This window comes from Macrobrachium nipponense, chromosome 2, assembly GCF_015104395.2.
Source record: "Macrobrachium nipponense isolate FS-2020 chromosome 2, ASM1510439v2, whole genome shotgun sequence".
Taxonomy (NCBI): Eukaryota; Metazoa; Arthropoda; class Malacostraca; order Decapoda; family Palaemonidae; genus Macrobrachium; species Macrobrachium nipponense.
In genome coordinates, this window is record NC_087201.1 from 53,778,788 (window position 1) to 53,796,318 (window position 17,531).

Here is a 17,531-nt window from a genome sequence, read left to right on the forward strand (position 1 = left end):
CATGGGCTTGAAATTAACTATCCATCTATAAATAAACTTTGCAAATTAATTTTAAAAATAAACTTTGCAAATTAATTTTAAAAACTAATTTTTTGCATTTATTTAACAATATATTATATCTTTCACGTACAAATAACATGGGAGTGAAATTAAATATACATTTCTTTTACATCATATGGATTATATGCTAAATTTATTTAAAAAAAAGGTGACTCTGGTTAATAGAGCAGTTTGCATATGAATGGAAATACCATTAAGTATATCATGTACGTTTCAATTGTGGAATAAAAATATAACACCTATACAGAAAGTTGCAGAACTGCAATGACTATACAGAGACCAAGGCGCCATGCCATCACTGCCATGCATGTAACACTTTTACTACAAGCATACACCCCTTTTCTCTTCAAATGAACTCTGCATGTATGTAAATTGTTTTAACGAGCGGTTCTGATAATGAAAAAAATGAACACACCCCTAAAAAAAAAAGAAAAAAAGGCCGAAAACTATACAGTCAATAAATGACGTACAGTACTTTTAAAAGTTGGATCCAGGGCTTGCTCCTCTTGTTTTATCGTTTCCAACAAAACAGGAAAAAAGATGAGGAAATTATTGTTTTCCAACGTTCTTCATTGGCGATCAGTGACACAGGCCCCATAAAAGACGCTTGAAAATAGATGCCAAGTTGCAAAACGGGTTAGGAGTCACGACGGTTATATAGTATAGATGCATACAAATGAATGAAAAAAGTTAAAGGAAAATAGAATACATAAATGAGAGAACAGAGATGAGAGTGCTGAGGTGAATTATGGGAATATCGCTGCTTGAGAGATTGGGAAATAATGAAATAAGAAGAAGGGCAGGCTTAGAAAAGAGTGCAGAGGTGATAAGAGAGTCACGATTGAGATGGTATGGGCATGTGTTGAGGATGGATGATTAGAAGAGAGTGAAGAGGGCTTGGGAGGAACATGTTAAAAGGAAGAATTCGAAAGGGAGACAGAGAATCAGATAGCGAGATAAAGTGAAGATATGGAGAGAAGAGGTTTGGTGGATGATGATGCCTTTGATAGACGGCAGTGGAGAAGGCGCATCAGGCAACCGTCCCCTTAATGTAGGGATAAAGGTGGGAAAGAAGAGAATCTATAAATGTAGAAGAAAGACAAGGTAGGAGACTCGACTTATGACAATTGTCATCCGGGACCATACCCATACCCTTTACTACAATTACTCGTGCAGTGAACACAGATATACTATAGTAGATTCACCTCAACCGTGCATTTGATGTCTAGGCCAGTCCCTTACGACTCTCCTGATTGGCTGTTGATAAGCCAATCAAAAGACTGGAAACTCTCAGTCTCTCTCGAGAGTTCACATGGTAGGATCTATGTTCCACCGCTCCTGAGGGATACCTCTTTCAAAAGCATCCCTCAGGAGAGGTGGAACACATATCTTGCCTATGTGAACTCTCTCGAGAGAGACTGAGAGTTTCCAGACCTATGATTAGCTTATTAACAGCCAATCAGGAGCGTCGTAAGGGACTGGCCTAGACATCAAATGCACGGTTGATGTGAATGTACTATAACACATTTACTGAGCAGTAAATGCCACTTACCAATCAGAGCTCCGTATATGCACTGATGAGGGAAGTGCGCAGCCACATAGACACGAGCAATGATGACTAATGCCATCCAGGTACCGTAAGCCAGCCATGTCAAACGCTTAGCCAGTTTCTTCTGATTATCTCTGCGAAAAGAAGAATGTTATCGATGAGAGGTTATACTAAAAATGGTAAAAACTGCTGCAAAAACACGAGAGGTAATAATGTTAAATAGCAATACACTAATTTATCACTTTGGGAAAAGATAAAGTATTTGTAATAGATGTGGCCTTCTTATAATAAAACTACACAAATGTTGTTTGTTGTATTATCTTGTTCTCTTTTGAGACTGAATTCTTCACATATGTCCATAAAGACGAGGAACTGTAAGTGATAACAACGATGAGAGAGAGAGAGAGAAAGGAAAGATAACGTCCTAGGTATTTTATTTCTTCAATTTTCTGGACGGTTGTATAATATATATATATATATTATGATATTTATATAATATATTATATATATAAATATAATAAAGAGAGAGAGAGGAGCAGGAGAGAGATAGAGACGAGAGCAAGAGAGAGAACGTCTAGGTATTTATTTCTTCAATTTCTGGACGGATGGATATATATATATATATATAATATATATCTAATAATATATATTCTATATATATAAAGAGAGAGAGAGAAGAGACGATAGAGAGTAGAACGGAGAGGAGAGAGAGAGAGCTCTCTCTAGATAACGTCTAGGTATTTTATTTCTTCAATTTCTGGACGGATTGTATTATATATATAATCTATAATATATATATATATATATAAATATATATATATATATATATAAAGAGAGAGAGAGAGATGAGAGAGAGAGAGAAGAGAGAGAGAGAGGAGAGTGAGGAGAGAAGAGAGAGATAACGTCATAGGTATTTTATTTCTTCAATTTCTGGACGGATTGGATATATATATATATTAATATATATATGATATATATATATATATATCATATATATATATAGTATATCAATATTATATATAGATTATTATATAGAGAGAGAGAGAGAGAAGGCGCTCTTACTTTTATTTCTTTAATTTCTGGAAGGCTTTAATGCTGCAGAGGAGCAGGAGCAGTCGGAAACAGAACGGAGAACATGTCACAATAATTCACTTCAGTTTTCCGCTTTTCAAGTTCCTTTCAACAACAGCATTACCTCGACGAAACAAAACCTCCGTTGACAATATATATTTATGTGGCGGTTTCCCGAAGAGAAAATGGGTCATAAAATGGAGTTCTAACAGGATTTGATGACACAAAAATGAAACTGCGACAAATAATGATATTATGTGCTCAAGTAAACGGACTGTGAATTTACGTAAAAGTCTGACAATGGAACGTTGGCCACCCAAAAAATATGTCTGCGGATTAATGCAATTTGTTTTAGATCTAAGAATAAGACAGACATAAAAATAGTGCCTGAAAAAGCTAACGAAGATGAAAAGATGTCTACCAATAGAGGACGACCAGGACAATGTGATGCAGAAAAACAAAGGCGGCGTACCGCCACTTTTATTTTTACTAAATAACTATTCGATTTCCCGTACTTCCATAAAGGAATCAAGGAAATGCAACTACGCTGCTTAACCTCGGGGACCAAATGAATTAGTATTCCATTCGAGGTATTTTCCTCTATTCTTATTTGAATTAAAGTTCAGATTTTAGAACCGAAGGAAAGAAGAGATCTCTTCTTCAAGGACAACGATTGCAGAGCAGGTAGCAGTCTCTGCTCATTCGCTTTACAAACGGGAGTCATAGACTCATTCAATAACAAATTAGGGAGGCGACACTGTTTATCACGCAGGTTTACAATAAGTAAAGAAATTCAGTGTCCATCAACTTAGCAATGGGCAATACCTAGGTCGCGCCAAGCAAGGAGGTCCTTAACAAATATTCCCGAAGGGCTTTATCACGACGACAATGCAATGGACTTTTATTCTCAGGCCGCAGTAAATGAGAGAGAAAAGATTTCTCACGACACTAAAAGGTAAACTCGGAACTAGTAACAGTTAACAAATCCTTACATTGGAACATTGCTAAGCACCCTCACTAATCCTTTATCTTTCGAAGAAATAGGATTGAAAAGGGTGAATTCAAGGGACAGGGCTCTAGTGGAAATCTCTCTCTCTCTCATATATATATCTATATACACACACACACACACACACATATATATATTTATATTATATATATATATATATATATATGTATGAATATATATCTATAATATATATATATTATATATATATATATATATATAGATATATAATATAATATTATATATATATATATATATATATGTATATGAGAGAGAGAGAGAGAGAGGAGAGAGAGAGAGAGAGAGAGAGAGAGAGAGAGAGAATGTTACGTTATCACAAGCCTGTGTGCGTGTGTGTGTGAACACCAATCAACAGGAACAATGCAGGAAAAAAGCCTCCATAAAGATAACACTACTTTCTGGCTCACAACGGCCCTACCATATAAAAATAGAGAATATCTCTGCGCAAAGGTAAACTAATCATCCTTTTGCCTTTTTGTCTACCGCCTTCATCACACCACTCGCCTCATACCTATATACGCCTTTCAGACACCAACTCGACTGTTTTTAGTGCTTTTTTTAAATATTACTTTTATATATTCTTGTATTCCCAGCCTCATCACTTTATTTCCTAAAATTTGTTCCTGTAATCATAAGGTTTAGCTAGTATCACGCTCTTCTCTTTTAAAAAATGAGTAAACACACCATTATTAGGTTAATTTATTTCATTATATTGCTTTTATTTCCATGTACTTTATTAAACCCCGCACGTTTTGCTTTAAGGCATCTTTCAACCCATTTCCCCTTAGGTTGCCTCGTCTCTCGAAAGACTCGGCCACTTTTCAAATTTATTAACTATCTTTTCCAAATAGAACGGTAGCTTATCTTTCATTTTTTGTTTAAATCGGGGAGGGTCACCGTATTATATCCTACTTACTACATGCATGCAGAAAGATGACTTTGCAAATACCTAAGCATAGTCGCAAATTTCATCTGTGTTCCTTCACAAATATAAAAGATGAGGCAGCTACTTATTAAAAACTTAGCCCCCCGTACACACTTGGAAACATTGTTTGGAAACAATGTTTGGAAACGGTTTCCAAACAGCTTGGAAACGGTTTCCAAACAGTTTGGAAACTGTTTCCAAACTGTATGCAAACAATGTTTCCAAACTGCTTACAAACTGTTTCTAAACAGTTTGGAAACTGTTTCCAAACTGTTTGCAAACCATTTCCGAACACCATTTCACGAATTACTGTTTCCCATCCAGAATGGGAAACACTGCGTGTGTGTGTGTGTGTGTGTGTGTGTGTGTGTGTGCGTGTGTGTGTGTGTGTGTGTGCGGCCGAGGCGACGATGAATTAGTACCTACTCGAGACTTGCAGTGATAACACAATGTGGTCTGCCGAGAAAACTCTATAACTAATTGAATTGCTGCATTCATCCCCAACATTCTGGGATGAAACAAATGTGGATTACAAAAATAGAATTAAAAAGATGGATGCGTTGACGGGGATAGCCGCCAAAAGCAAATCACCATAGGGTCCTTTTTCAAAAAAAATTCCACACCTCCCTTGACTTATCAAAAGTGCCAAGTAAAATGCAGACGCTGCTGCAGCAACCTCTACACTCATCACAGACATGACCACAACTGAGGTGTGGACAGGAAACATTGTTTGGAAGTAGTTTACAAATAATTTGCAAACTGTTTCCAAACAGTTTGAAAACTGTTTCCAAACTGTTTGGAATCAAGTTTTCGGAAACAGTTTCCAAACTGTTTGGAAACCGTTTCCAAACATTGTTTCCAAACAATGTTTCCAAGTGTGTAACAGGGCTAATAGACAGAGAGATGGATGAAATGAGGAAGAATGTAGACTTTGAACAGACTTAGAGGGGTGAGTGCTTCTCTTCCAAGAGGCATAAGAGAGAACCATATGTTCAAAATTCTTCCCTTGAGCTTTCATTATTTAGAAAAAAATACATTTCGTTGAAGATTGCATTTCATTTCAGAAATATTATAGAACAATTTAAACTGAAAATTGCCTGAATTTGATAAATACATTTTTTATGGGTACGCAAAGCCTAGTGTTACAGATATTACAGATTTTTTCTTTTAATCGAGATTATTAAATGTATTGTTTAAATAAGCGTCGTAAACTACATACCATATTCATTATTCATGAATCCAGGTAATATTTCAAGCAGTGGACCGGAGACTGCAGATAAACTGAATGAGGGAAACTGTGCTATTTTCCAAAGAAGAATTGAAGATGGGAAACACAATTATGTTCACAAATATCCACTGATGTAAGTTCCATTCTCGGATAGATGTTACTTCGATTCAGGAATAACGAAATGGTATATAGTTTACGGCGATTATTAAAACAACAATGCATTTAATAATCTCAATGAAAAGAAAAAAATCTGTAATATCTGTAAGACTAGGGTTTGCGTACCCATGAAAAATCTATAGATCAAATTCAGGAACTTTTCATGTTAAATTGATCTATAATGTTTCTGACGTAAAATGCAATCTTCAACGCAATTCATTTTTTCTAAATGATGACAGCTCGTGGGGTCTGGTATAATGTTTCCATCATTCATGAACAATTAATAAAGAAAACAGAAATATGTGGACTGTGGGCGCTCGTAAAATTAAGTTCTAAACCCGATATTTTATTAACATTTAAGGATACCTGTCTATTCAAATGATTGCTTATTACAGACATGACTTGTAAAAGAACAAAATCATCAAGCAGAATTCATCACGCAAGGAATGAACAAAAATAGAGGCCGTGGGAGGCCGATGTTCATCGGGTCTCACCAAAGGTTAATTAATTTCAGAGGCGCCAGCTATTTAAGCCGCATCAAGTGCAACTGCTTCATTATTCTAGGCTGTGTCAACAGAACCCAGATCATTATCGTGCGTGGGGGTGAAAGAGAGGCCACGCCCAACGCAATTACCTGTTGATTAGGCTTAAAGGCGTCGCCAATTCCCTTCTTACAAAAGCAATTTGACGCAGCCCTCAGCCCTCAGCCACGGCTGCTTTCATAACCGGTTCAGTTTACAGCGTTCGTATTCACCTACGATAATTGCTCTGTACTTTTCATCCACTAATGTCTTTTCGTTGCATTCAATTATGAGACTACACACAAACGACTTGACATACACACACATATATATATGCATATAAATAAATAATTAGATAAGTAATTTATATATACTATATACATAATATAAATCAATAATTAAATAAACAATATATATATATATATATATATATATATGTGTGTGTGTGTGTGTGTGTGTGTGTGTGTGTGTGTGTGTATAAACACACATATATATATATATGCTACACTTAAGATATTCGTTATTTCCATTATTACCACTTGTCCGAATTTCATCGACCTGCATCAGTTCCTTTCCATTTTCGGTCGCCAGTGAACGAACCTCATTCACATTCTCTAACATGTAAATGAATATGGAGGAAACATAATCATGACAGTTTAGATGCACAGCTCTGACAAGCAGAGTCCAAAGCAACATGCAAAATCTCCTAACAAGCTTCTGCGTTTTTTTGAGATTTGATGCGCAAAAATGAAAAGATAACGTTTAAAACTAGTGTTGAATTCTGGTCTCGCCCCTGAGTTTTATAGACAACATGCGACGTTTCTCATTTCATTATCGAATCGAACGATTTCACAAAAAATACCGTAATGGCAACGAATACTATTCAAAATTAAGAAAAACTGCAGGTGTCATATTTTCAGTAAGCTCCAACCAGTCAATTTAGTGAATTCAATTTTTATCTGTTCTGTTACTCTCTCGATTTAAGAGAAGCATTATCGTTGATGGGAAGTGTGCACCCAAAAATTAAGGCTAACATTATATTGTAATAATAATAATAATAATAATAATAATAAAATAAAATAATAATAATCATAATAATAATAATAATAATAATAATAAAATAATAATAATAGCCACTTGCTTTCAACTGCATATGTTCTGATGAAGTTACTACCATTCGACAATGAAATTACGCCATGAAATTGCACTGCAATATAATTGTTGCAACTTATGAATTATCAAAAACATTTTGAAGTCATAAATTTATATTAAATATTCTTTTACTCCTAAAAGAGAGAACATTTTCGAGGTGACAGCAAGTAGTGTAACATTTTGGAGAAAAGTTAAGAAGGAAAGTACATCACTCTGGAAGTACTTCACTCTTCCAAATGCTGGCGGCCGTTCAGGCCTGAACAAGATTCTGTAGACCAGAGATACCAACCCATTATAATTTTGGCGGTCTAGGGAATATTAAGCCTCAAGTACTGATCTTCAAATTAACCTGTGACCTTGAAAAATGTACCTGGGCAAAAATATTGGCTTAAATTAAAAGAATCACCAATTCTGTGGTGCCATCATACAAACTTTTCAAAATCAAGGGAAAACACAATACAGAAATCAGTAATAATAATGTTGTCAGATGGTAACAATGGCACGCCAAATGAATGTGTTGTTCTACCTCTAATGGTTCATCTTCATTCCTGTTCTTATAAAGCGATTGATTCGTGAGAAAACTTTGTCAACTGGCAGCCGGTGGTCAGAACTGCCTAAGCCCCGTTAGAATACAGCAGCAACGTGCAGCATAAAAGCACAAAAAATAAAATAACACTGTAATCGGTTCATACGATTGCTTGATACCATTCGGCTCCTTATTAGTGTTAAAAAAAATTGATTAAGATTGTCCTTCACACTCAAACTTAACAACAAGAATAGCTGTCGTGACAAAATGTATATTTTTTAAGAAAATTTCAGAACTGATGAAATTAGACAGTATAAGAGACAAGCAAAAATAAATATGGCTCTTCTCCAGCATAAGAAAAGGCTGCTTCACATAACAAAGCTCTCTCTCTCTCTCTCTCTCTCTCTCTCTCTCTCTCTCACGAATTCAGAGATTATATAGCTTAACTATCTTCTGTATGATTACAGATACCCTCTATTATGTTCCCAATTTCTCCAAACATGATTTGCTTTTTTCCTAATGCTTAAAGTAATTTCATTTGTCATAATCTGAATTGCTTTCGAGTTAATGGTCTCTCTCCCTTTCCTCGTTGACAGATAATCTATTTTCTGACCTTCCGCCGTTTGAGATAAAATGTTTATTAGTTCCATAGAAAAGTTTAAACTAATACAATTTTTTTCTTCCCCTTGTTCCCAGCTTAACATCCAATCGTAATCCTACCACATCTCGCCAGTCCCCCTTTAATCCCATAAGCATTAATAAAGAGTCTGTCTATAAAAAGTTCATAATCTCCGGTCTATCTCCTGTCCTTTCATAACACCCAATATGATTCAGAACGTTCTGAAAAACGAGATTCACACCCCCGCCCCCGTTTCTCTAAAAGATCTTACTTAATTAAATCAATGTCTGCTCACTTCTTTTTCTAAACATATATCTGTCCTTCGTCCATAGCCATTACGCTTCAGCACTGCCTTGCTAATGTCCTCTTGGAATGATCAGAATTAAACAGAAAGATTAAATGTCGTAGGACATTCAGTAGAAACTTGTTTTCTGAGTCGATTCAAATGATGCTTAAGGAACCGCCTTCTGGATAATCAATAATAATAAGGTCATTAAAAACCGGATGGGAATGATACCACACACACACACACATACAGAGAGAGAGAGAGAGAGAGAGAGAGAGCTAAGGTGGCTCGTCATGCCCATAACTATGCTAAATCGAAAAGGTTCACCGTGTTCTTTCGAAGATTTGCGTCAGCAATTTCCCGTTAAAAAAATCTGGCATCAAAACACACGAACTGATTTTATACTAACAACTTCCATGGCGAAGAAATGGTCATATATGCAGAAGATATACTGTAAACACTATATTTGCAAGAGGCGAATGCCAGCCAAGAATATTATTTCAAATGATAGAATAACTGAGCTTGTTCCATGCCCAAGACTATTAAACGTTGGACAAATGATACCTTTTAAACCAGCTTATCGCAACAACATCTTAATCACCAAGATCTGGCGATTTTTTTTCTATGTATTATGTATTATAAAGATCTAGTGTTTTCATGACTTCTGTTTTTTTGAACTGTTTTTTTAAAATTGAGTTGAGTTGAATATAGAATTTAGGCCAAAGGCCAAGCACTGGGACCTGTGAGGTCATCCAGCGCAGAAATGAAACTTGACAGTAAAAGGTTTGAAAGGCGTAACGGGAGGAAAGGCTCAAAGCAGTTGCACTAAAAATCAAGTGTTAGGAGAGGGTGAAAAGTAAGATGAAGAAAGAGAATATGAAAGGAGATACAGTAAAAGGAACGAAAGAGGTTGCAGCTACAGGCCGAAGGCACGCTGTAAAGAACCTTAAGTAATGCCTACAGTTCACCGCATAAGGTCCACTGACGGCACTACCCCCTACGGAGAAACTGTTTTTTAATAATATGTTTCTGCTGATTGCACAAGAGTTATGTCTGAATGTAAATGTTATTTGGAATAAAAAAAAAAAAATAACCTCTCCCTAAAACTGCCAGGTTATTTTTGGCTCCACGTTTAGACCTTGGGTGTATGAAGGTTCAATTAAGGTTAACGGGTTAACAGACTGTGGCAGTTCCTTACCCCCTTCCATAACCTAAACTCTTCTCAAGATTTCTACGTTACATTCCACATCCCAATAGCCACGGCATGCTTAGGTATTGTATTTGGCCTACGACACTTCTTGAAGAACAAATCCCCAGGTGTAATAAGCGTCAACTGATGTTGTGCTGTAATATAAAAAGGATAAACTTTATGCAATGTTTTTTCTTGTTGAGAAAATTATCTATCTTCTTGCAATGAAACTGGAGAAACTGATGAAGGTGGTGGTGTGGTTGGTGGCTGAAAGCATAAAGACATAAACGGTACAATAAAACACCTACTGGAGAATAATAGACTCGAAAGGATTTGTCGTCATGCCCGTCTTCAGACAACTATAACCAGAGATAAAAGGGAACAGAGACAATAAATCCACTGAGGCAAAATAAGCATCGATCAAAAGGTAACGGGAGTAACGTCAAGTTGAGTAACAGTAGAGTGCTGCCCAATAACCGAGACTTTCCTTCCAAAACGAAATTAGCGTTTATCCAGAGACCAAATGCTAAAAGGAATCAAGTGATAAAAATACTTCACGGGGGAGAATGGATGAAAGCCAAACACAGGAGTGAACAGAGAAAAAACCCAACTAAACAAAGGGAGACGACTGAAAAATGTTCCCTACTTTATACGACGTCGTCGGAAGCGGCGAGAGCAAGTTGCAATTTCCTTCTAAAAGAGAACTGAAGACGCTGTCTGAAAAGGGGAGAGAAGAAATCAAGGAAATCCCTGAAAGAGAAATTAGCATTTGCCAACGGACTCACAGAGGGAGGGGACCTTAAAAACCCGGCCCTTTCAGATGCCAAGGCTTCGATCAAAAGATTATCCCGACAAGTGGAAGATAATCTGGAAGCAAAAAAAGGGGGTAGTTCATTCTGGGGGATACAACGGATTTAATAAAGCAAATAGATAATTTCCAAAGTCGGTGGGAAAATGAGACGAAGTGGACTTGGATCGTAAAACTGGATGAGCAAGAGAAGTAGCCCCTTGCAGGTGGGGCGATTGTATAAAAAATAAAGGGGGGGGTGGGGGGGGGGTTATGAAGAGGGGGAACAAACCTCAAAGATACCTCGGAGTACTGTGAGGAGTGATAAAGAGTAAAACACGAATAATCTAAAACTAATAATTAAGCGAATAAAAAGTTTATTCTGTGCGAGGGATTAAATGTCCTTAAAAGTATTCTCAGTTCATGCAAGAGTAACGCAGCCGACAGGTTAAAACTGAGAGAGAGAGAGAGAGAGAGAGAGAAGGAGGAGAGAGGGAGAGAGACGAGAGAGGAGAGAAAAGAGAGAGATAGAAAAGTAAAATTTAACTTACAGTAATGTCAATAACACGATAAGATCGACCGACCTATAACCCAGATGTAAAATCATGATATCCGGGAAGTAGCGTCCTGAAGAGAGATTAAAATGGAAAGGAAATCCTTTGCATTTATTTACATAAAATACTCTAATTTAAAACCCACTTCGTACATTCTGTAAGTCTAATTGCGTATCATTTTGTTTTGCAGCTAAACATGTTAGAAAAATTCACTGAATGGTGCTATAGAAGACTCATAAATAAAAAACTTATTCTTGAGATATACAAGATAACGAATACTGGAAAAACGAAAACCCAACACAAAACAACAAGCATATTACATATACAAATGGAAGCAAAATGAAAGATATATGAACAGAATTATAATGAAGACACTCTGTCCGAGTAACAAAAGCACTTGCTTTGGGATGCTATAGAAACACAGGAAATGCAAGCTCCATCCCGCCATTTCCATATCCGAAAACGAATGCAAATAGATTACGTAAGGACATGAATAAATACAGAATAATCCATGTCCCCTAATATTTGCGTTTATTTTCCCGGCATTCGTTATGTTCAGCCTTATCGCACTGGTGTGTTATTGCCACCGGCTCTTGCGGGCGATGCAATATCGTGCCATGACGTGTTTGTGTGTTTCGTGTTTATGCGTTTGTTTATCTACCTGAAAATCATGATATTATCACTCAAACACGATTTATATCTATATCGTTTATGACATCAGGTGACCGGCTAAGGTCAATTCCCTTCATAAAAACATTTGTGCAAAACAGATAATTAAGAGCATCTGCAGAATACGTCCAGTTATAAACGCGCGTTTTGCTTAAAGGAATGTTTGTTTATGTTCGCACAACAGCAGACATTGCAGACGCCCGCAAGCAGGCTAATGTGGAATTGGATCAGGGTTTATCGTGTCGCTACATTTCAACTTCGTGTTGAATTAAGCTTGCATTTCTGAGAGCTCAAGTTTGGGTAAACATGTACGAGGATTTTAACCACGGGATAAGGAAGGACGCGCTCGCTGGTGGGAAAAATGTGCGTGAGAGAGAGAGAGAGAGAGAGAGAGAGAGAGAGAGAGAGAGAGAGACTACAAATATGAAACTATTATAAAAAATAATAGACTAGTTTATGTATCTCAGAAAAACAAACGAAAGCGCTTCGTGCGCAGAGCCTTAGTTAAAAGAGCAAAGACCAAAAGAATAAACACCTTCAAAGCAAAGGTCTGCAACCTGAGGGCAACGACAGTGATGCAGCCATCTCGGCCTGAAAAGCAAGATTAGTTTTCCTGGAAAACCAAGGCTTTCATTTTTTTTCTTAACTCTTACGATCTTTACAATATTAATGCTATGATTCTACACACTCTCTACCTCCTCATCTCTCCGCCTTTCGTTACATTCTGAGTGAAAAGCGAAAGCTTCCCTTCTACTCGTGAGCTTCCATGTTCAGTGGATGACGTGTTTCGGAGTTCTGTGACTGCCGCAGGTCATGCAGTAAACAGCATTATTCAAATGACATTCACGACTTTGATCCTCAATAGAAAAAGGCCAATCAAGTCACTCCAAGTCCAGTACTCCTCGTCCCCTCAACCACACACACAAATTGTGACAAAAATCCGATTCACGCTGAATGAATTCAACTCCCATTTAGGCATACAAGAAAGTTCAAAATAACTTTTCTGGTTACCAAGCAAAAGTCTCCTTAATTACATTCTTCTCGGCGCTGTGCAATTTGACGCCCTCGATAATACCGACAGAAAAAAATAGATAAATAAATAAAAATTGCAGTCATAGCACTTTCGTGCTCAGACACGCATCAAAATAGGACTACCCAGAGACCATAAATGAACGCACGAGAACAAGGGGAACGAATTAAAAGGTCATGAGAACGTCTGTTGATAGCACCAGGATCCCGTCATCTTTGGGTGCGCATGAAAACAAACACATATTGATTACCACTACTAGAATACATGATCACGAGTTGCAAAGTTGATGCCGTTAAAGATATCTAGCCAATTCTGCGAACCAATACTGTTAGTACACTTCAAGCCACATAATTGATGAAGAAACATCCACACAGCACCTGCCTTGGTCATTGCTAAACCGTATGAGCAAAGACTTCCTCTTCCAGATCCGGTTATTTGTCAAGGTCGGCAAGAAAGCTGACACGGGGGAAGGTGTATCCACATTCGGAACAGATTAGAGTACATAAATCTACGGAGATAGTTTACCTGGTTTCATTAGTTGAGGTTGAGAAAAATCCTACTTTTTACTGTCTAACAGGAGACACTAATTCGAAGGGGGCACAAATCAATAAATCTTCATTGGCATTGGACATTAATGATTTGGAGGAGTCGCCCAATAAATGCACTTACACGGATTCATATAAATCAGTTTATCCGCTAACTTCCAAAATTCGTTGGAAGATTAAAAATGACCATTAAATATGCGAAAGCACCAAACTGCCAACCATCCAGGTGGATAGCACCGAGGTTCTTTTGTTTGCGGAACACCATACAGCTACGTATGAATATTCAAAATGGAGGTACAAAGACACAACAAATATGCGGGAGCGCTGCCCGGAAGTGCATCTCAAATTACATCAATTACGCAGTTGGTACATGCGAGTCTTGTAGCTGCGCTTGTTCGAGACTTCATAAGTTATTAAGGATCATTCTTGTAATTCAAAATATGTCAGATAAACATCTCAAATTCCTTTTTTTCTTTTTTGGTTCTTCATATTCTCATATTATTATGTAAGGCAGTGAAGCAGAGAGGCTAAAAAGGAGAGAGATGAACCCTTCCCTCGAATAAAACGTCAGATTTGTCCCTCAAAAGCGGGAAGGTTATAGGAGCCAGGAAAAACAAGCATCCGTCATCATCGGATTGTTTTATGTCTCCCAGCCAGCAAATAAACAGCTGACTTCTGGTACACAGAGTGTTTGAATAGCACTGCCGGCCGGGAAACAGCTCACTGTTACAATGACTCGAATTTCTTATGACCCAACCGATAACAAGCTAAGTTGCTCTTCGGCCGCTTCCTTTTATATCTTTAATTTGCTTCCCATTGAAAAATAGTGTTTACGAAATTAACCTAAATTACTTTAAAATGCTGTTGTATGAATAGTGTTGTCGTACTTTAATTTCATCTCATTCTACAGAAAAGATAATTCCGAATTTCTGGCCATGGACTGAGGCCTACAGTCGAATTCCCTTTTTTCACCGTCAACTACATTCGATTTTGCTAAAGTCACAAATGCTCATCTAGCTTAGAATATCTGGTTGAATATGGATTTCAATCTCAAGCAATAACAATAGCTTTTTCAATGTACTCTACGATATTACTCGAACGATTTTAAATCATTTTAGAACTTACATTTTTCCACGAAAGCCGTAATACGACGCACACGTGTTCTCATGATTTAAAACTATAAAAGGGGTTTAGGAAAAGATCTTAGTCTGACTAAAACTATCTTAGTCTGACTAAAACTTTCAGGTGATTCGACAACGGGGAAGCGGGAATAGCTTCTGATTTACAAAGAACACGCTTGTATTCAGGTATTTTTTGAAGGGGGTTATAGAACTCCTTAATTCAATATGTGAAACTTTCCTCCCATTCAATATCTTGGAGTTTAATACTTTGCAGTTTTGTGTTACTGTGCAATACGACCAGCGCTAAATGATTTTATTGGCCCTGCTTGCACTGACAGACCAATCTCTTTCCATCCATCTGATTCATCTGGTCTTATTTGTGGGGACTTTGAGCTTCACTTCTTTCACGTTCGGTCATTCAGTCCAGTGGCAGCCTGCGTTGCAAGATGACGGTCTTTTGGCCTGTTCGACGTGCCAATGCTGAAGCATTTTTGTGATGATATTAATAAAATAATAATATTGCGGCTTAGACATGAAGAATGATGTCAAGAAAAAAAAAATTCCGTTGTATATTCAGCTCTTCCCCAACATATATGAACATCGCAGATGTAGAATTACGCAATACATTTCTACTCGAAGTCTTAATTTCTCATACCACCGTCTTACTGCTTATACGTGTATGTGTCTTGGGTGTGAGAAAAGCGAACATTGAATCCTGATACTTCCAAGGATAATTATGTGCGACGCCGAATATCTCGGCAACAAAACCGGGTCAACACTGGCGGTCACTGGCTGAAAAATCTTGACTACCAGGGGAATGATAAAGTTGATTTACACAGATATTCTAAAGAGAGAAAGTCATATTTCGCTAATAACACAAATTGCACTACCACGAAGTGTTTTTTTATTATGCACTGACTGCAGCAACTGTACCTAGAAACTATGATACGCTCTTGATTGATTGAATATAGAATTTTGGTCAAATGCCAAACACTGGGACCTATGGGATCATTCAACGCTGAAATGGAAATTGACAGTAAAAGGTTTGAAAGGTGTAACAGGAGGAAAACCTCGCAGTTGCACTATGAATCAATTGTTAGGAGAGGATGGAAAGTAAGATGAAAGAAAGAGAATATGAACGGAGGGACAGTAAAAGGAACGAAAGGGGATGCAGCTTGGGGCCGAAATCACGCTGGAAAAAAACTGAAGTAATGCCAACAGCGCAACGCATAAGGTGCACTGACGACACTACCACACTACGATGAGGATAAAGAGGATATTCTCTTGAATCATCAAACGATCACAAGCAGAAACAAGAATTCTTGGAAAATGCTGAGCTCTGCAGTCAATGTTTATTCACTGAGGTGACGCCTACAGGATGTCACATATGAGTATTTTTTCGTCTTTCCTTATTCCATTTCATTACAGCTGTTCCCTTCCCTTCTTTTCCCTCTTTTAATTAGTCATTAGGAAGTGATATTGTTTTCAATTCCTCGATCCAAACACATTTAAGCGACAGCAGAGGTCACGTGACCCTTCCGCGTCGCTTCGAATAATTCTTGTTAAATAAAGTGTGCTCATGAATAAAAACGGTGCAACTGAAAATGAGTTTACTGGTAAGCTGTGGTTTTGCTGATTACCTGGACCTTGGAAGTGTAAGTCGATATCTTGAAGTTTGTTTGTACTTCGTAAACTGAGCTGAAAACTAGAGATTTGAACTTGGAACTTGACTGAGTATGAACTGAGACCACAGAATTATTTTTGAACGGGTAATTAGGCTGATGTTAGAAACTTTCACAGTAGAATACCGTTTGACTATCAGGCGGCTAACAGAGGCTGATGTTGACAGTACTTAAATCAAAAGACAATTAAAGACTACACAGTAGAAGAAGAAGAAGGGGAAAACTCACGTGAACAGCGTTGTCTTGGAAATAACCATCGTATTCAAAGCTGACACCAAGATGTAGAACATCGCAGCGTTGAGCTTAGCGTGACCAGACGGCATTCCGGGACCTGTTTCGCATGTGTTGGGGAACTGAAGCAGGATGGGAGGACGACTTTTGGAATAGAGTTTGGTCTCGTTCACCCACCAGTAAGGTCTGTCCCCTACCATCAACCTGAAAGGGAAAGACAGATTTACTTGTTATGGGCCTAATCGTCAAAGAGAAACTCAATGTACCTTTGGGTTTTGTGGAGTAACCATTATTTCCCTTTTAAATTGACTATTAACTTGTCGTGAAAATTTATAGTCATTGAAAGATATGATAAAAAGAAATGGAGTTTTAATATTGGCTTAGTTACTTTTCAGAAGTGTCATTTCACCGTAAGATTCCTTGAGGTCCGATGTAGAGGCAGCAAAGTGAGTACCAACAGAGCAAATTTCATTTTGCATTTGCCATAAAGTTATCACTATGCCAATGTTATGATATTCTTTTACGAACAGGATGAGATCAAAGTTGCCACTGAAGAGATAGAAATTTGATGGAGCTTACAGTTATACGAGCTAGCTTTCGTCT

At 37.4% G+C, this 17,531-nt stretch overlaps 1 protein-coding gene across 4 annotated transcripts in view; it reads right to left on the reverse strand.

Annotated features, from left to right (window-relative positions):
- The window catches only part of LOC135220588 (glucose-6-phosphatase 2-like), a 275,548-nt gene that overhangs the window by 11,176 nt on the left and 246,841 nt on the right, over window positions 1-17,531 (reverse strand). For all 4 annotated transcript variants that reach the window (XM_064257847.1, XM_064257845.1, XM_064257844.1 and 1 more), the window contains exons 4-5: window positions 16,926-17,132; window positions 1,613-1,743 (exon numbers count right to left, since the gene is read on the reverse strand). In XM_064257847.1, the coding sequence (XP_064113917.1) occupies window positions 1,613-1,743; window positions 16,926-17,132 (338 nt within the window). The remainder of the gene's footprint in view (window positions 1-1,612; window positions 1,744-16,925; window positions 17,133-17,531) is intronic.